This window comes from Oncorhynchus mykiss, chromosome Y (assembly GCF_013265735.2).
Source record: "Oncorhynchus mykiss isolate Arlee chromosome Y, USDA_OmykA_1.1, whole genome shotgun sequence".
Taxonomy (NCBI): Eukaryota; Metazoa; Chordata; class Actinopteri; order Salmoniformes; family Salmonidae; genus Oncorhynchus; species Oncorhynchus mykiss.
Genome location: NC_048593.1, coordinates 13,819,901 through 13,840,515, shown reverse-complemented (window position 1 = coordinate 13,840,515; position 20,615 = coordinate 13,819,901). Strand labels below are relative to the sequence as shown.

At 41.7% G+C, this 20,615-nt stretch overlaps 1 protein-coding gene across 2 annotated transcripts in view; it reads left to right on the top strand.

The window, feature by feature from the left end:
• The window catches only part of LOC110509327 (synaptic vesicle glycoprotein 2C), a 62,464-nt gene that overhangs the window by 29,355 nt on the left and 12,494 nt on the right, over nucleotides 1-20,615 (top strand). For both annotated transcript variants that reach the window (XM_036968061.1, XM_036968060.1), the window contains 2 exons: nucleotides 5,917-6,097; nucleotides 14,369-14,520. In XM_036968061.1, the coding sequence (XP_036823956.1) occupies nucleotides 5,917-6,097; nucleotides 14,369-14,520 (333 nt within the window). The remainder of the gene's footprint in view (nucleotides 1-5,916; nucleotides 6,098-14,368; nucleotides 14,521-20,615) is intronic.

The window sequence follows — 20,615 nt, the reverse complement described above, 5'->3', positions numbered from 1 at the left end:
TTCATCTACCGTAGTCCTGCACAACCTTCCAATGTATTACATTTAAATGGTTTCAAAGTATTATTTGAATTTACATATTGAAAGGTTTCTGGTTTGCTCAGATAAATTATTCAATTTCTTTATTAGTCTGAATCGAAATGTTATTTTGCCTATTTGTCTTTTCCGTCTGGATAACACAGATGGTGAACAGTCTATTCGTAGTATCGACTTAATGACTGTCTCTTACCAACTGAATACTGTTGTGAATGGAGTTTGGCCGTTTTAAATGGTGTATATTATGAAATAAAATAAGCATGTTTTCTTCTTCAATCATCTTGTCGATTAATGACCACCCCTAGAGCATTGTGCATGACTACAACAGAAGACCCACATCTCCACCTTCAAAACAATCCTTGCTGCTTTGTTCTGCACTATCTGCATCCTCCTAATTTAACTTGCTGATGCATTTTCCCAGAACACAGAACAATAGTTCACCTGACTCCCAATGAATGCTTTGAGACGACCACGATAAGCAGCTGTCTAGCTGCACTCCTAGTTGTCTGGCTTCTGCCACTTCCTCAGGTTGTACTTCCTCCCCCATGCTTAATTGTATCCCATGCTGTGTTGGCCTTTTTCTGGTGGAACAGGCCAACATAACCTTGGTTTTCATGGGGTTCAGAACACGTTTGTTCCCCTGCAAACCCGCTCCCTGATATTTCCCAGCTCTACTTGTAGAGCTTGCTGTACCTGTTGTACCGATTGTATTGCTGTATGAATTGCAGTATCATCTGCAAATATAGTAGCTTGAGCTTCAAGGTCGTTGGTGTACTAAGTAAAGAAGTGGCCCAAGGCAGCTCCCCTGCAGTATGTCAGTTAGATATGACTGTATCCAATTCAATGCTGCCTCCTTAAAACCATAATGCATTCATTTTGTCAAAATGATTTCATGATCCACTAAATCAAATGCTGCACTGAAATCTAAAAATAGTACACCCACAAACCTGCCATTATCCATAGTATTGAGCCACTGGTCGGTCATGTCAACCAATGCAGTGGTAGTGGAATGGTTTGTGCGATAAGCATGCTGAGATCAGATCATTTTTCTCCATGACCTCCTATATTTGTCTCCTCACAATACCCTCCGATATCTTACTGAGTGAAGGGAGTAGACTGATTGGTCGACTATGGGCAGGAGTAATGGATTCTTTGCTGTCCTTCAGGATTGGACACAGTTTAGCATGCTTCCATACATTTGGAAATGTCCCCTTTTCCAGTGACCAACTAAATATGTATTTCAGTGGAGCTGCAATCTGGGAGCAGCACAGCGATGTAAAACATTATCCATAAGATCATAATCTGTGGATTTACCATCAGGTAATGACTTCAATAGGTTTAACACCACCTCTACTGACAGCATTTGTAGACTAAAAGGGCCGTTTTTTTGTGCTCATAATATGATCATCAATCCATTGGGCAATAGCTTGTTTGGAGGAATGGGTGTTTACATTATCGCTCAGTAAATACATTTTCTTTGTCAAAAAATCTTGTTCTGCCGTCAACCTCCACACTAGATGGACATGATGAAATAGATGTACCAAGTAAGCCCTTCACTGTATTCTATACCTTTTTTTGAATAATTTTTACAACAATAAAAGCATTTTTGTTCAAAAAATATGTCTTATGATTTCATTTAACTACATAATTGCGTAGTGTTCTATAATTCTGTTAATCAATTTCTAGTTTAAATTTGGCTGCTAAGACAATTTTCCATATTTCTTTGAGAAGATGCCTCACCCAGTGGATCATCAATCCATGGAGATGGGCGAGCCCCAACTGTACTCTTTCTGGCATTATGGTCCATTACCTCAGTGAGCAAATCAATAAAACATCCTGTAGCGTGATTTAAATCATCCTCTAGATAAATCAGCTCCCAGGGTACAGCAGCCAAATCATTTAGAAATAGCTCATGATTAAATGTCTTAACATTTCTCTTGACCACAAACCTTGGGGGTGTCTTTGCAACCTTGGTGTTCATGGTTATGGTCACAATATTATGGTCTGTCCAGCCCACTGGCATTGATCTGGCTTTTAAGCATTAAGCAAAGGTATATTACAGAAGATAAGATCCATGCACGTGTCCGAACTGTGACTTAGTTGATGATCTAGTAGTATCATTAACCTGTTGTTTCAAACCACAACTCCCGGCACATCTCATCAATTTAGTTCTATTTGAATTACTATGATCCTTCCAATTTATATTAAAATCATCCAAGATAAATACATCTATGTTACTATCTGTGGCCCGGTCAAACCCAGTGCATAAGTCATCCAGATAGGACACCTTAGAGCTAGGAGGTCTATACACACATCCTACCAATATGGGTGCCTCTATTTGACATACATTAAGGTCACCCCTCCTCTTAAAAGGTATATGATTCTGAATCTACAGAGCTACACCCCCACCATTCCTATTCCTGTCCTGATATAGTTGGATTAGAATGAGTCCCAATACAGTTGCCCGTTGATGTAAAGTTTATCCATCACCAAGGAGACTCGTTGGTTCAGGCAACGCTTTTCTTTCATGATGGGATTACGTTTTTTTCCCCTCCTTTTCATTGATCTCCGTGGGGGGGGGAGGGGTCATTCATTCCAAAATGTTTCTTGAGTTCTCTGCGTCTGCTCTTCGCCATTTCCTTTTTGCTTAAAATGTTCAAAACAGTTTGCCTTACCCATTCTATGGAGAAAGTGACATTACACACAACGTCAGTGGGCAGTTTCAGTTGAGTTGACCTCGGGTCTCGGACTGTGTCCTCACAGCTTCTGCCGTTGTCGTTCTCTGGTATCCCTGAAAAGATTAGATTGTCCCACATTGATCGACACTGTACATCAAGCAAGGTTTCGTTAAGTTGTTTGTTCTCCCTTTGCACCACCTCCACCTTGCCATGAAGAGTCTACAGTACCTTTCAGCGCATTGTTCTCTTTCCTTAGATCATCAATCTGGCGTTGGCTGAATTCTCGACTGGCACATAATGCATTGATGTCCTCTCGTAGTATATCCAATATATCAAGTTTGGCAAGCCTTTCATTGATGGATTTCAGCAAGTCAACATCCATATCTGTAAACCTCTCTCCACCCTCCTGATTTGCTGTCGTTAGACTCTAGTTCCGATTCTTCTCAGATATTTTTGATTGGACAAAACTGTTAAGAAAGCAAAGCAACTCTGGATCATTCATGCTGTTGGGTGGAGATATATACTGTACATGTGTGGGGGGTAAGGGGTAAAGACTGAGATGTCACTGTGGGAAAGTTTCAAATGACAACCTATTTTGTCCCAGGAATAAGGAATATAGGGTATAATTTGGGATGCAGTCTGAGGTTCTACTACACCCTGACCCCTGGTTGAACCCTATAGGAAATCACCTCTTCTGGAAAAGGTTGTTTACTATACTCTCTCCAATTCACTTTTCCCTCCTCCTCACCCCAACCTCCCCCTCCCCACCCCTTTATGACGGATACCAGCCCAGCTGTGGGGAGTCATAAAGTAAATGAGGTGTTGTTAGCCGATACCATGGACTGTGTCTCGGCATTGCTCCCGAGTGGCACAGCGGTCTAAAGCACTGCATCTCAGTGCGAGAGGTGTCAATACAGACTGGTTCGATTCCAGGCTGTATCACAACCGACCGTACGGTTGGGAGTCCCATACGGCGGCGCACAATTGGCCCAGCGTTGTCCGGGTTAAGGTTTGGCTGAGGTAGGCCATCTTTGTAAATAAGAATTTGTTCTTAACTGACTTGCCTAGTTAAATAAAAAAAAACAGAGAGGGGCTCTGGGCTTCCCGGCAGCGATGAGGCACAGCATCTGTGAACGATCGCCTCTCCCCATAAACACAGATTATAATTTTTATTAGCATATCTAGACTCTGGCTGAGTGAAGTGGATTATTTACTGCCCCCCACCCGCCTCCATTTCCCAGTGTCCACTGGGAATGGAAGAGAGATCACACTTACTTCCTGTGGAAAAACAACCTTATCTGATAGTTTATAGGTCAGTCAACGCTCGCTTATCAAATGCTGTGGTCAGAACATAGTACCGTTGAAATTCAGTTAGTGTTGAGGCTTCCATAGTGATGTTCAGTTAGTGTTGAGGCTTCCATAGTGAAGTTCAGTTATTGTTGAGTCTTCCATAGTGAGGTTCAGTTAGTGAGGTTTAGTTAGTGTTGAGGCTTCCATAGTGAGGTTCAGTTAGTGTTGAGGCTTCCATAGTGAGGTTCAGTTAGTGTTGAGGCTTCCATAGTGAAGTTCAGTTATTGTTGAGGCTTCCATAGTGAGGTTCAGTTAGTGTTGAGGCTTCCATAGTGAGGTTCAGTTATTGTTGAGGCTCCATAGTGAGGTTCAGTTAGTGTTGAGGCTTCCATAGTGAGGTTCAGTTAGTGTTGAGGCTTCCATAGTGAGGTTCAGTTAGTGTTGAGCCTTCCATAGTGAGGTTCAGTTAGTGTTGAGGCTTCCATAGTGAGGTTCAGTTAGTGTTGAGGCTTCCATAGTGAAATTCAGTTATTGTTGAGTCTTCCATAGTGAGGTTCAGTTAGTGAGGTTTAGTTAGTGTTGAGGCTTCCATAGTGAGGTTCAGTTAGTGTTGAGGCTTCCATAGTGAGGTTCAGTTAGTGTTGAGGCTTCCATAGTGAAGTTCAGTTATTGTTGAGGCTTCCATAGTGAGGTTCAGTTAGTGTTGAGGCTTCCATAGTGAGGTTCAGTTATTGTTGAGGCTCCATAGTGAGGTTCAGTTAGTGTTTGAGGCTTCCAATAGTGAGGTTCAGTTAGTGTTGAGGCTTCCATAGTGAGGTTCAGTTAGTGTTGAGGCTTCCATAGTGAAGTTCAGTTATTGTTGAGTCTTCCATAGTGAGGTTCAGTTAGTGAGGTTTAGTTAGTGTTGAGGCTTCCATAGTGAGGTTCAGTTAGTGTTGAGGCTTCCATAGTGAGGTTCAGTTAGTGTTGAGGCTTCCATAGTGAAGTTCAGTTATTGTTGAGGCTTCCATAGTGAGGTTCAGTTAGTGTTGAGGCTTCCATAGTGAGGTTCAGTTATTGTTGAGGCTCCATAGTGAGGTTCAGTTAGTGTTGAGGCTTCCATAGTGAGGTTCAGTTAGTGTTGAGGCTTCCATAGTGAGGTTCAGTTAGTGTTGAGCCTTCCATAGTGAGGTTCAGTTAGTGTTGAGGCTTCCATAGTGAGGTTCAGTTAGTGTTGAGGCTTCCATAGTGAGGTTCAGTTAGTGTTGAGGCTTCCATAGTGAGGTTCAGTTAGTGTTGAGGCTTCCATAGTGAAGTTCAGTTAGTGTTGAGGCTTCCATAGTGAGTTTCAGTTAGTGTTGAGGCTTCCATAGTGAGGTTCAGTTAGTGTTGAGGCTTCCATAGTGAGGTTCAGTTAGTGTTGATGCTTCCATAGTGAGGTTCAGTTAGTGTTGTAGCTTCATGGCTGCCTCTGTGTTCTTTATTAAGTTTGTCTGTCTGCAGGTCCCCAGGCAAATCAGATCGATTGGATCTCTGTGACCCCTCAGTGGTTTATCAATGACTGGGAAATGACAAGCCTGGTTAAATCACATCACTCTTTCTGCTCTGGACTCTACTAATACAGTCAGACATGCAGCGATACTGATACAGTTGCTGTGTGTGAGACACACCGGCTTCTCTGTGTGTGACTGTGTGTGTGTCCTCCCTAGTCAGCAGTTTGCCTGAAAAGCCATTTTGGTCCAGATGGTTCAGATCATTTTCAAGTGCTGCAAATCTAGAAGTGTCAAGTAAAAAGTTAACACTAAATATTTTTTATTTATTTTATTCTCTCTCCTTTTATCCAACCTAATTCTCTTCCCTCTCTTCCTGCCACCCACTCCCTCCCCCTCTTCTCTCTCCCGCTGTCTTTTTCTTTCCATCTCCCTCCTCTCTGCAGGCAGCATAGTGTACCTGGGGATGATGATGGGGGCATTCTTCTGGGGGGGTCTGTCGGACAAGGTGGGCCGTAAACAGTGTCTGCTTATCGCTATGTCGGTCAACGGCTTCTTCTCCTTCCTCTCCTCCTTCGTCCAGGGGTACGGCATGTTTCTCTTCTGCCGCATGCTCTCCGGCTTCGGGTGAGTGTTGTCTGATTTGTTCTGTTCTATTATATTCTATTATATTCTACTATTCTAAAATACTCTACTCTTCTCTACTGTACTCTACTCTGTTGTGTTCTTTTCTATTCCATTCTACTATACTATAATATACACTGTTCTATTCTATTCTACTCTATTACAGTCCTTTATAATGTGGCGTCCCACTGTCTTGAAAAACAGTTCATTTCCCTTCGCTCTTCCCGAACACCATTAAGTTCTACTAAATTGTTCTTGAATACTCTCCATCACCAATAGTCTTCCATGATGACATTGTGTTCTACTTGGTTGAGAGTCTCTCTATCTCTAAATCTCTATATATCTCTATATCTCTCTCTAAATCTCTATATATCTCTATATCTCTCTCTAAATCTCTATATATCTCTATATCTCTCTCTAAATCTCTATATATCTCTATATCTCTCTCTAGCTCTCTAAATCTCTATATATCTCCATATCTCTCTCTAAATCTCTATATCTCTCTATATCTCTATATCTCTCTCTAAATCTCTATATCTCTATATATTGCTATATTTATCTCTATATCTCTATCTCTCTCTACAGTATATCTCTCTATATCTCTCTCTATATATCTCTATATATTGCTATATCACTCTACAGTATATCTCTCTATATCCCTATCTCTCTCTATATCTCTCTAAATCTCTCTATTTCTCTATATCTCGATATCTCTCTCTATCTCCCTGTATCTCTATATGTCTCTATACAGATCTCTCTCTATCTCTTTATCTCTCTATATATCTATATCGCTCTATATCTCCCTATGTCTCTCTATAGCACCCCATGTCTCTCTATATCTCTCTATAGCTCTATATCTCTCTCTAGCTCTCTAAATCTCTATCTCTCTGTATATTTATCTAATCTCCATCTCTCTCTATGTCTCTCTATATCTGTCTATATCTCTCTATCTTTCTGTAACTCTATCTCTTTATATCTCTCTATATATCAATATCTCTATAAATCTCTCTAAATCTCTCTAAATCTATCTATCTATCTATCTATCTATCTATCTATCTATCTATCTATCTATCTATCTATCTATCTATCTATCTATCTATCGCTCTTTATCTCTCTGTCTCTCTATATCTCTATATATCGCTCTATATGTCTGTATCTCTATATCTCTCTCTATCTATCTCTCTATCTCGCTCTATCTATATATCTCTCTAAATCTCTATATCTCTCTATATCTCTCTAAATCTCTATATCTCTCTATATCTCTCTAAATATCTATATCTCTCTATATCTCTCTAAATCTCTATATCTCTCTCTCTGTTTCTCCCTCCCTTTCTCCCTGCCTCTACACTCATAGAAAAAAAGGTGATATCTAATACCTGAAAGGGTTCTTTGGCATTCCCCACAGGAGAACCCTTTTTGGTTCCAAGTAGAACTATTTTGAGGTCCATGTAGAACCCTTTCCATAGAGGTTTCTAACTGGAACATGTTACCAAAAAGGGTTATACCTGGAACCAAAAACAATTCCCCTATGGGGACAGCCGCAGAACCCTTTTGTAATCCTTTTCTCTAAGGGTGTAGTCCTCCAAAGTCAGAGAACAGGACAGGAGGTTATTCTAACTGTCTGGCATCAGCCCATCCCCTGAGTGAGAGACAGAGAGAAACACAAATGTTAACTAAACATTCACAGCAGACTAAATGTCCTTACGTTTCTGTTTTATGACTGATTAAAAGTTGGTTCATAGGTCACAAGTTTTTTTTTGTCCTCAGTAAATAAAAATAAAAAACATTGCTAAGATGTATTGGTCAAAACTGAAGTCACATTGTCAAAACTCTTCACACAGTCAGCGAAACAAAAGTGTATGTGGACCAAAATTCTACAATGACCACATTCTCCAAAATCCATGAACTCTGTTCTCATTCATACTTCACCACCTGCAAAACTATATGTTTGCAGCACATGTTTTCAAATGCTAACACACTGTTTCCAAAACTGTTAAAAACACATTCAAAACAGAATGATGGGAAATGTCGTGCATTTCTGCAGTAACTAGATTGAAACATATAGAACATCTCAGCAGAATATTGAATCATTCCGAACACAGCTGATTTCAGCTGAAAGCCGACCCATGTGTCCTGTTTTTAGTCTCGTTACCAAACAGACAAAAGAGGACGGCTTCGGAATGATTTAGCTTGGAAACATGGATCAAGGAAGACAGGTTTGTGGGAAAAGAAGAGTGGCAGGGAGAGGGAGACAGCGTGGAGGACAAAGGAGAGGAAGACCAAGAGCGGTGGTCACTGGTGAGATAAGGGCCACAATTATTGACCATGTTGTAAACCATGGTCTCTCTTTGAGAGAGGCCGGTTTAAGGGTGCAACCAAATCTGCAGCGCTCAACAGTTGCATCAATAGTACGAATTTTCTGGCAAAACAACAGGTGAGATGAGCATCCTTCAATGATAATTGAACTACATATTACAGTACAATACAGTATGTTCACATTTTTACATGTACTGACATTTTTAAATATATTGATTTGTTTAGTCTTTTTCAGTAGGATCCAAAGGTTGCCTCCCACAAGAGGGAGAGGCAGAATATTATCAGAAGTGCAGGAAATTGCCATTGTTGACATGGTAAATGGCACCAATAAATTAAAACTGTGGGAAATTCGGGACAGAGTGCTGGCAGGCAGACAATATCACTGTTGGGAATGTGAATACGGTCAGCACAACGACAATTTCGAGAGTCCTAGAGAAACATACAATAAGGAGGAAGCAGTTGTACTCTGCACCCTTTGAGAGAAACAGTGAACATGTGAAAGAACTCTGGTATCAATATGTCCAGGTAAGATGTCTGTTCAATAACCAAACAGGGCACATACCCAGCTATGCATAATGTAAAGTACTGTAAATCTGTGTATTTACTGTATTTTAGAGAGTAATGGAGATGACAGTATGTGCAGTTTGCCTGGCTTTCATCTTTGTGGATGAAGCTGGATTCAACCTGGCAAAAACACGCCGCAGGGTAAGAAATGTGATTGGACAGAGAGCAACCGTGGATGTCCCAGGCCAGAGAGGTGCTAACATCACCATGTGTGCAGCACTGTCCAATGATCGTTTGCTGTTACACAAACCACTCATTGGCCCCTACAATTCAGAGAGGCTCATTTATTTTCTGGATGACCTGCATAATTGGCTTGTGCCAGCGGAGGAGAGAGGGGCAAGAAACTATCCCCCACAACGAAGGTAGGGGAATGTGGCATTCCACCACTCTGCTGCAGTCAGACTGATTTGCTGCACATCCCAGGACGTCAGTACTATTCCTGCCTCCACACTCCCCCCTTTCTAAACCCCATAGAGGAGTTTTTCTCTGCGTGGAGGTGGAAGGTTTATGACCACCATCCACATGACCAGATGTCCTCACTGGACTTGAATAAATACTGATTTATGTGAAAATCATTCAAACTTCAAAGATAAGTGTTTTTTAGGTCAGTGTGTTGCATGCTTTCTGAGTGAGAATGGTTGTCAGTGTTATGGTTGAACAAGCTTATTTTGAGACTTGTATGAAGTGTTTTGGTGGTTTGAGTGAGTTTTGGAGGTGAGATTAGTTGTTTGGCCACGACGCATGTTGGTAATGCAGACTGAAGAGTTTAGAAAAAATGGCTTCAGTATTGACCGGTGCTTGTTAGCGATTGAAAAAACTGTAAACAAGAAAATGGAGACATTGATACAAAGTACAGACTTTTGCAAAATGGAAAGAAAGTCTGCAAAAATATGAATAACCAGATATATAGAGACTTTGACAGAATATATGCCCTTTGCTCTTGGCTAATACACTCTCTGCACGATTAGCTGGTGATTGTTGCACATGATTATTCATAGCCTGTCCTGGCTCTCCGGTGGGTTTACATTGAAAGTAACTGTAATTGAATCCGAGACAGCACTGTTTCAACCTCAGGGGATTCATAAATCATAGGACTGTTTCTAAAGCAGGTTTTCACTTGGACAGAGAAACACAATAGATTTACACTCAGCTGTGTGTGTGTGTGAGTGCATGTGTGTGTGTAAGCCTGTGTGGGTTGTGTGCACGTGTGTGTTCGTGCGTGTGTATCATAGACTTCACCTTACTGCAGCTCCACTCTACCAGACCTACTTATCGTCAACATGTTCTGATTCAATACCTGTCTTTTATTTCCATGTTGATTTAAAGACTCTTCTCATCTCTTAAATAGCCACCAGCTGGTGGTTTCCACTACTTGTCAGAGGAATGGTATCTACTACCATTTGCCTAGAATTGCTACACATACAGGTAGCTTATACTCACTTCCACTCTATTCTCAATAAGACAGAGAAGAAAGTAACTGTCACGATCGTCGAAATGATTGGACCAAAGCGCAGCGTGCGTAGAGTTCCACATATTTTTTATTAAACAAAACTCGCCAAACAAAACTAGTACAACCGAAACGTGCCGCTACTGGTGTGCACACAGGCAACCAACTGTAGACAAGATCCCACAAAACACAATGGGGAAAATGGCTACCTAAATATGATCCAACAATCAGAGACAACGATAAACAGCTGTCTCTGATTGGGAACCATGCCAGGCCAACATAAATCATTAATCACCCAGATGACCCACCCTAGTCACTAACCAACAGAGAATAAACAGCTCTCAGGGCGCGACAGTAACTTTCAGGTTCACAAGACAAGTCTCCATTTGTTCCCTTCCCGAACAAACCCATCAGTAGAGACCCTAACAACAAAAGCAGCAGAAATAGACAGATAAACAGTGGTGGAAAAAGTACCCAATGATACTTCAGGAAAAATCGATATATACCTTACAATAGAAAATGACTCACGTAAAAGTGAGTCACCAAGTAAAATACGACTTGAGTAAAGGTATTTGGTTTTAAATATACTTAAGTATCAAAAGTAAATTTAATTTTGTCGTGGTAATTATTTTAATGAAAGGAGAGACTTTTAGAATTCTTCAAAACAATTATTTAATTACTGCAGTAATGGAGCTCGTCAACGACCCACCCGTAGGTGATTCGTGGAGAGCCCAACCACCAGGACTAAGCCACAGCATTTTTTTTTTTTATTTTTTTTTTATTTTACCTTTATTTAACCAGGCAAGTCAGTTAAGAACAAATTCTTATTTTCAATGACGGCCTGGGAACAGTGGGTTAACTGCCTGTTCAGGGGCAGAACGACAGATTTGTACCTTGTCAGCTCGGGGGTTTGAACTCGCAACCTTCCGGTTACTAGTCCAACGCTCTAACCACTAGGCTACCCTGCCGCCCCATTTATAACAAAGTCCTGGATGTTCGTGACAAACAACTGAGGTGTGGAATGGGTCAAAAGGTTAGCATTTCTATGAAAGAAATGAGTAATTCACAGTAGACAGTATCTGCTGTGAAGACTGTTCTAAATGTAAGGAAACCAGGATTTGGCCCCCCAAAATGAGGTTCCTCTCAACCCGAGCCATCTCTCCCTGGTACCTTCCATTATACAAACACCAATTCAACATGCTTCAAGAGGGCCACCATTGGCCCTGTTCCCAAGAAAGCTAAGGTAACTGACCTAAATGACTATCGCCCCGTAGCACTCAATTCCGTCATCATGAAGTGCTTTGAGAGACTAGTCAAGGACCATATCACCTCCACCCTACCTGACACCCTAGACCCACTCCAATTTGCTTACCGCCCCAATAGGTCCACAGACGACGCAATCTCAATCACACTGCACACTGCCCTAAACCATCTGGACAAGAGGAATACCTAGGTAAGAATGCTGTTAATCGACTACAGCACAGCATTTAACAACATAGTACCCTCCAAACTCGTCATTAAGCTCGAGACCCTGGGTCTCAACCCCGCAACTGGTCCCTGGACTTCCTGACGGGCCGTCCCCAGGTGGTGAGGGTAGGAAACAACATCTCCACCCTGCTGATCCTCAACACTGGGGCCCCACAAGGGTGCGTTCTCAGCCCTCTCCTGTACTCCCTGTTCACACATGACTGTGTGGCCATGCATGCCTCCAACTCAATCATCAAGTTTGCAGACGACACTACAGTGGTAGGCTTGATTACCAACAACGACGAGACGGCCTACAGAGAGGAGGTTAGGGCCCTTGCAGTGTGGTGTCAGGAAAATAACCTCACACTCAATGTCAACAAAACAAAGGAGATTATTGTGGACTTCAGGAAACAGCAGAGGGAGCAGCCCCCTATCTACAATGACGGGACAGTAGTGGAGAAGGTGTAAAGTTTTAAGTTCCTCGGCGTACACATCAAGGACCAACTGAAATGGTCCACCCACACAGACAGCGTGATGAAGAAGGGGCAGCACCGCCTCTTCAACCTCAGGAGACTGAAGAAATTCAGCTTGTCACCAAAAACACTCACAAACTTTTACAGATGCACAATCGAGAGCATCCTGTCGGGCTGTATCACCACCTGGTGCGGCAACTGCTCCGCCCACAACTGTAAGGCCAACCAGAGGATAGTGAGGTCCGCACAACGCATCACCGGGGGCAAACTACCTGCCCTCCAGGACACCTACACCACCTGATGTCACAGGAAGGCCAAAAAGATCATCAAGGACAACAACCACCCGAGCCACTGCCTGTTCACCCCGCTATCATCCAGAAGGCGAGGTCAGTACAGGTGCATCGAAGCTGGGACCGAGAGACTGAAAAACAGCTTCTATCTCAAGGCCATTAGACTGTTAAACAGCCATCACTAACATTGAGTGGCGGCTGCCAACACACTGACTCAATCTCTAGCCACTTTAATAATTACAAATGGGATGTAATACATGTATCACTAGCCACTTTAAACAATGCCACTTTATATAATGTTTACATACCCTACATTACTCATCTCATATGTATATACTGTACTCTATACCATCTACTGCATCTTGCCTATGCCGTTCGGCCATCGCTCATCCATATATTGTTATGTACATATTCATTCCATTACACTTGTGTGTAAGAGGTAGTTGTTCTGAAATTGTTAGATGACTTGTTAGATATTACTCCTTGGTCGGAATTAGAAGTGCAAGCATTTTGCTACACTCGCATTGACATCTGCTAACCATGTGTATGTGACCAATACAATTTTATTTTATTTGATTTGAATTGCATGCTAAGTCAGACTGGAGTCATCTTCCTCACATTATTTGAATGTGGCTCCTTAGGTTTATCACCTAAGGCATCATAAATCAGTTGCCAGAGTTAAATCTCAGAAGCTCCTCTCAGTTCACACAGATGCAATAGAGTTCTAAGAACCCCATTCTGTTGCATAAAACAACCATTCGACGCAATAACAGCATTATAACATAATCTTGTAATTTCACCACCACAATATACTTAAGTATCAAATGTCAAAGTAAAAGTATAAATCATTTAAAATGTATTATATTAAGCAAACCAGACTCTACTATTTTGTTTATTTTATTTTTGATACACTCCGACACTCAGACATCATTTACAAACAAAGCATGTGTTTAGTGAGTCCTCCAGATCAGAGGCAGTAGGGATGACCAGGGATGTTCTAGTGATAAATGTGGGAATTAGGCAATTGTCCTGTCCTGCTCAGCATTAATCATTTGGGTATCAGGGAAAATGTATGGAGTAAAATTGACATTATTTTCTTTAGGAATGTAGTGAAGTAAAAGTCAAAGTTGTTAAAAATATGAATAGTAAAGTAAATTACAGATACCCCAAAAATGACTTAAGTAGTACTTTACAGTAGTTTTACCTAAGTACTTTACACCTCTGCGGATAAATAGTCATCTAGTTTGATGTCTGTCGTACTGTGTTGCCAATGGGACCAGATGAAAGGCTGTGTGGCTGCTAACTGCTGGTTCCTCTGATGGCCTATTGATTTTGTCATCCACCAGATCTCGCTCTCTCTCTCTCTTGCTTGCTCGCACTCGTCTGTCTGTCTGTCTGTCTGTCTGTCTGTCAGTCTGTCTGTCTGTCTGTCTGTCTGTCTGTCTGTCTGTCTGTCTGTCTGTCTGTCTATTGCTCTCTCTCTATTGCTCTCTCTAACTCTTTATTTCTCTTGTTCTGTCTTTCTGTTTCTCTCTCCAGGCTCAGTCCCATTGCGTTAGATGAGAGTAGCCATGTTTCCCGAACTGCTCACACAAACACACATACAACACCAATGACCGGACAAAAAGGACAAAAGGGGCACTCCAAAAATGGACCCTATGTTTTGCGGTTAATTTGTCCATATAGTGCTGACTATATTTCCCATATCCCCGTGCAGGATTGGTGGGGCTGTGCCCATCGTGTTCCCCTACTTTGCTGAGTTCCTGGCAAGGGAGAAGAGAGGAGAGCACCTGAGCTGGCTCTGCATGTTCTGGATGATAGGAGGGATCTACGCCTCGGCCATGGCTTGGCTCATCATACCACACTACGGTGAGTGACTGACAGCCCTGTCCTCCTATCAGGTACAGGATTATCTGAGTGACTCACTTAGTTCTCCAATAATAACCGTTCTACGACAAGTTACATTTGTCACGTGATTGACATTAGCAACTTAGGCCTGAACGGGCTTCAACCCGTATCCTAGAATGGACAAGTATATTTAACAGCAACCAAAGCGAGAGAAGAGGGAAGAAAGAGAGAACGAGAGGGGATTAGAGAAAGAAAGGACAGAATAGAGGAGAGAGGGCCAACAGTTAGAAAAGAGAAGGAGAGACGGAGAGGAATGAAAAGAGGAAAAGGAAGGAAAGAAAAAGCAAGAGAGAAGGAGAAGTGGATAAGTGAAGATGATTTATGTGGGCGGTGTCAGGGATATTTAAAGGGTGAAGGAAAAACTGAGCGAGGGAGGGAGGGACAGAGGGTGATCGATAAAGAAAAGCAGAGTGGGAGAGACAGGGGGAGAGAGAGAGAGTAGGGACGAGGGAGAACGTGAACAGGAAAAAGAAAGACTGATGAATTGAGAGAAAGGGAGAGCAAATGAAGGATAGAGACGAAGGAGGGGGGGGGGGTGATTGAAGAGGTGTGGGGAATGCATGGTGGTGTATGCAATGTAGTGTGGGTGTAGGCAGGTGTAGAATTATCAGTGAAGTCATTGATTTACTATAAAAGACTGTTGAGTGCAGAAGATAAAAAAGCACTCGACATAAAACACACAACATGTTTTCACACACACACACGCACCACACACCGTTAACACCTTTGTCTCTCTGTGTGAAGCAGCTGTGTGTGTGTGTGTGTGTGTGTGTGTGTGTGTGTGTGTGTGTGTGTGTGTGTGTGTGTGTGTGTGTGTGTGTGTGTGTGTGTGTGTGGTGTGTGTGTGTGTGTGTGTGTGTGTGTGTGTGTGTGTGTGTGTGTGTGTGTGTGTGTGTGTGTGTGTGTGAAGCAGCCGTGTGTGTGTGTCATAGGTTCTGCCGCAGTGGACTCTTCATTGACTGCTGCTGGCCAGAGGCTGCAGGACTCCTCTTCCTGGAAAACCTCAGTGTCTGTGTGTGTGTTTGCATTGTGTGTTTGCTGAATTAAGTTGAGGGGGGTGGCGTAACCTCACAGCCGTAATGTTTTGTATGTGAAGTGTGTCTGTGAGGAGCTGTGCATGTCTGTGGTTACTGTATACTGTACACTCAAATGGCAAATCTAATCAGGGTTTATTTGTCATGTACACAGATTAGCAGATGTTAAAGGAGTAGTTCACTATTTTACAACATGATGTTAGATGGTTCCTGACCCTGGAGGTAGTTTATGAGCAAGGAGAAACTGTAATCCATGGTTCACTTTTCTCTAAAGTGACGGTGGGCATGTTATCTTAAAAACATATATCATTTCCAAACCACCTGAAGTCAACTCCATATTTGGTTTGATGATACCTAAAGGTGATTTAGCCGTTTAAAAAAATATATATATATATTTTTACATGTACCCATCACTTCCATAGATTTTTAGCTAGCGGTGGCTAAAGTTAGCTGAAGTCTGTCATGGCTGTTGAAAGAAAAGCTGAAACTCCCCGCTCCCCAATATTAGAAACAGGTCAATTTAACTCTCCCAATAATATAATATGATGAGTTTGATTGGAAAAACATCCCCACTGTAAAGTGCCAGGCAGCTAATGGCTTTATGTGGCTTTGCACCACAGTGACTCAGTTTCTAATTTTATGAGGAGGCAGCCTGCCCAATGTATTGCTTTGGTCTGCAGTAACAGTTCAACAGCGTGCACTACTCTCTCTCTCTCTTTGTGGTGTTTGCTGAGGAGAGGTAGCACAGCTATATTCATGAGCGCTACAATGTATAAATGTTTTGAGAGTTTCAAACGAGTAAAAGTTCATGAACATTTCAGAAATTTATTCCTATGTTGTTGTTTAACTAGCAAACTACTGCTGATGAGATAAGATTGTGTAAAAAACGTTTTTATACCGAGTTACCCAATGCAAAGTTGGCTATTTTTGCTAGGCTAACATTAGCTAGCTAAGCTAGCTCCAAAGCACAGATAGAAGACTGAGCCAGATGTTTCACTTGATGTATAAATCTGAAGCATCTGGCCAGAATTTCCACTCATCACCAAATTTGGTGATGAGAGGAATCCCAGTGGCCAGCAGTGGGAGAAGGTGGAGCGAGATGGATTTTGCCCGACATTCTGCAAATTTTCTCATCTATGAAACATTTGATCTCAATACATCTCAATACATCTCAATACAAAAAAATGCAATTTTTTAGAAAGAGTGAAAGGGCGAATTGGTTTATTGCACGTATGTACATCACAGAGTAGGTGTTCCAAAGACAAAAAAAACGTGATTACATGCTAGAAGATGGCAATATGATCTCGCTAGCTCGTGTTTGGCTCTGCCCACCTCTTTGCTTGTTCTGCCCACTGTGATTAATTTGCTCCCGTTGGAAATGACAGGCTGTGGTCTATCTTGGCTTGGTAATACAACATTTTTGACCAAAGCCAGCACAGTATCTGGAGCTTCCCCTTTGCCTTTTCAATTGCAGTTTCAGATAAGCAGCAGTAGATCATAGTTGATCATATGATTATGGCTGGGTTCAAAGTGAGTGAGAGAGAGCAATATAGTGAGTGAGAGATAGAGAGAGAGAGCACCGTCCATGTTGAAGCAGGGAGAAGATGAACAGGTTATCAAGTGAGAATTTTGAGTTATAAAGCCCTATCAGTTCAATTCCTCCTCTTTACTGACAGTACAGGGGGGTCAGGGACAGTTAGTAGAGGGAGATCCCTGCCCATGTTGAGGCACAGGGAGAGAAATAACAGGTCATCAGGTGAGAATTTGGAATTTTAGTTATAAGGCAGTCTGGTAAAGCATGTTGCACAGCAATTTAAGTTGCACACAGGATTGGAACTATCGGTTCAACTCCTCATCTTTGCTGACTCTAGCCCACGTGCCATACCAAATGTTGTTGCCTACATTCTGATTTCATTTGGTTTCATTTGATTGCCTTACGGAGGGAATAACTACACTGTTTGTATTCGGCCATGTTTCCATGTCTAACAGTGCAATACTAATACAAAAAATATACAGTACCAGTCAAAAGATTGGACACACCTACTCATTCAAGGGTTTTTCTTTTTTTGTACTATTTTCTACATTGTAGAATAATAGTGAAAACATCAAAACTATGGAAAAACACATATGGAATCATGTAGTAACCAAAAAAGTATTAAACAAGTCCAAATATATTTTTATATTTGAGATTCTTCAAAGTAGCCACAATTTTCCTGGATGACAGCTTTGCACACTCTTGGCATTCTCTCAATCAGTTTCATGGAATGCATTTCAATTAACAGGTGTGCCTTATTAAGAGTTAATTTGTGGAATTTCTTTCCTTCTTTAGCCGTTTGAGCCAATCAGTTGGGTTGTGACAAGGTAGGGGTGGAACACAGACAATAGCCCTATTTTGTAAAAGACTCCAGATTATGGAACAGAACAGCTCAAATAAGCAAAGAGAAATGACAGTCCATCATTACTTTAAGACATGAAGGTCAGTCAATCCGAAACAAGTGGGGTCGCAAAAACCATCAATCACTATGATGAAACTGGCTCTCATGAGGACCGCCACAGGAAAGGAAGACCCGGAGTAACCTGCAGAGGATAAGTTCATGAGAGACACATCTCAACATCAACTGTTCAGAGAACACTGCGTGAATCAGGACCCCATGGTCGAATTGCTTTAAAGAAACCACTACTAAAGGACACCAATAAGAAAAAGCTAATTGTTTGGGCCAAGAACCACGAGCAATGGACATTAGACCGATGAAAATCTGTCCTTTGGTCTGTTGGGTCCAAATTTGAGATTATTGGATCCAACCGCCGTGTCTTTGTGAGACGCAGAGTAGGTGAACGGATGATCACTGCATGTGTGGTTCCCACCGTGAAGCATGGAGGAGGAGGTGTGATGACGCTTTGCTGTTGATACACACTGTGATTTATTTAGAATTCAAGGCACACGTAACCAGAATGGCTACCACAGCATTCTGCAGCGATATGCCATCCTATCTGGTTTGCGCTTAGTGGGACTATTATTTGTTTTTCAACAGGACAATGACCCAACACACATCCAGGCTGTGTAAGGGCTATTTGACCAAGAATGAGAGTGATGCATCAGATGACCTGGTCTCCACAATCATCCGACCTCAACCCTATTGAGATGGTTTGGGATGAGTTGGACCACAGAGTGAAGGAAAAGCAGCCAACAATGCTCAGCATATGTGGGAACTCCTTCAAGACTGTTGGAAAAGCATTCCAGGTGAAGCTGGTTGAGAGAATGCCAAGAGAGTGCAAAACTGTCATCAAAGCAAATGGTGGCTATTTTGAAGAATCTAAAATCTAAAATCTATTTTGATTTGTTTAATACTTTTTTGGTTACTAAATGATTCCATGATTCAATGTTATTTCATAGTTTTGATCTCTTCACTATTATTTTACAACGTAGAAAATAGTAAAAATAAAGAAAAACCCGTGAATGAGTAAGTGTGTCTAAAATGTTGACTGATACTGTAGATATATTTATAATTACATATTCATAATAATAATAATAGAAGAAGAAGAGACAAGAAATGAAGACATATCAGAATGAGCAGAGTCTGGAACATAATTGCTGTACGTGGTGTGTACATACAGTATGGACAACATTAAAGCGAGTAATAAATAAGTAAAACATTTTTGAGATCAAATAAAATGTCAATAGGATAATGTGCATAAATGCTAATCTTATCTGTATCTAACTACTAGAAATGATTTGTGTCTACCCATGTGTTTGTGTCAACAGTAAGCGTGTCTGCGTGTGGGAGAGTTGCTGTATGCCTCTGTGTTTTTGTGTATCTGCATGGGTGTTTATGTCGTGACGCAATGTTCCCTCTAAACTGCCTGTGTGCGCTTGCGCGCAGCTCCCCTGGGACTGCTGTGCGGAATAAATTTTCCCCATTAGTTAACACTATCAACTTTTCCCTTTACTGTGGGAATTGTGATCGAATCAATGCAATATTAGCCACTTTCAATGCAACATACCGAAACAAAACAAGCTATGCAAGAGATTTTGATGTAGGCAGAACACGTCAGAGTAGGACTATATTGCATTGACAGGCACGACTCAGGCCCTTACTCCTCACAGACCAGTGCGCCATAACCAATCAGAGCTGCAGTTGGCCTATATGCAAATAGACCATTGCCATAAAATGATCTGTGCCATTTACTTTGAACTGGACTGTGTTTACAGCATGAGCGGTTGTGAGTAGATGCGCTTGTTTTGAGATCAAAACGAGAGTCATATCCTTTGCTAGTTAGTGAGTTATTAGACCAGTTAAAGATCATTTGTAGTCAGCAATGGGGTAGTGATTGCTTCTTACAAGAGCACAATTTGTCTGCATTTCTAGACATGAAAAGATAGTCATGTAAAGAGCTTTTTTGTTTGTTTTAAAAGGCCAATGTTGTGTTTTGAGACAGGCTTGAAAAAGCTAAGTAGCCAGTAGGCAGAGGGTAGCATCATTTGCCTGATTCTCTGTTATAATGCTATGGGAATAATGATGCATTTTTTTGTTTTGTAAAGTTGTTTCTTGCGTCAAACAACACAATAACATTTCAGTCACCTCCTTGTCTGAAGGACAAGTGGAGAAACAAGGTTAATGTCAAGCCCTGCATGTTTTTTCAGAAGTCTCATGGAATGTAGACCTTCATTGAACACCACACATTGGCTGCTACTGTAGGCTGAATGATAGAACAACTATTTCCACGATAAAATGCATTTTCTCCATTGTTTTTGATGGTAGGCCACTCTGGTACAGGTCTACATCATGATCAAATAGCCACAGTAGCCTACCTGACCACTGTTAAAACTAACTGAAGGGCCTCCCAAGTGGCGCAGCAATCTAAGGCACTGCATCGCAGTGCTAGAGGCGTTTCTACAGACCTGGATTCGATCCCAGGCAGTGTCACAACCGGACGTGATCGGGAGTCCCATAGGCCGGAACACAATTGGCCCAGTGTCATCCGGGTTTTGGGAGGGTTTGGCCGGTCGTGCTTTACTTGGCT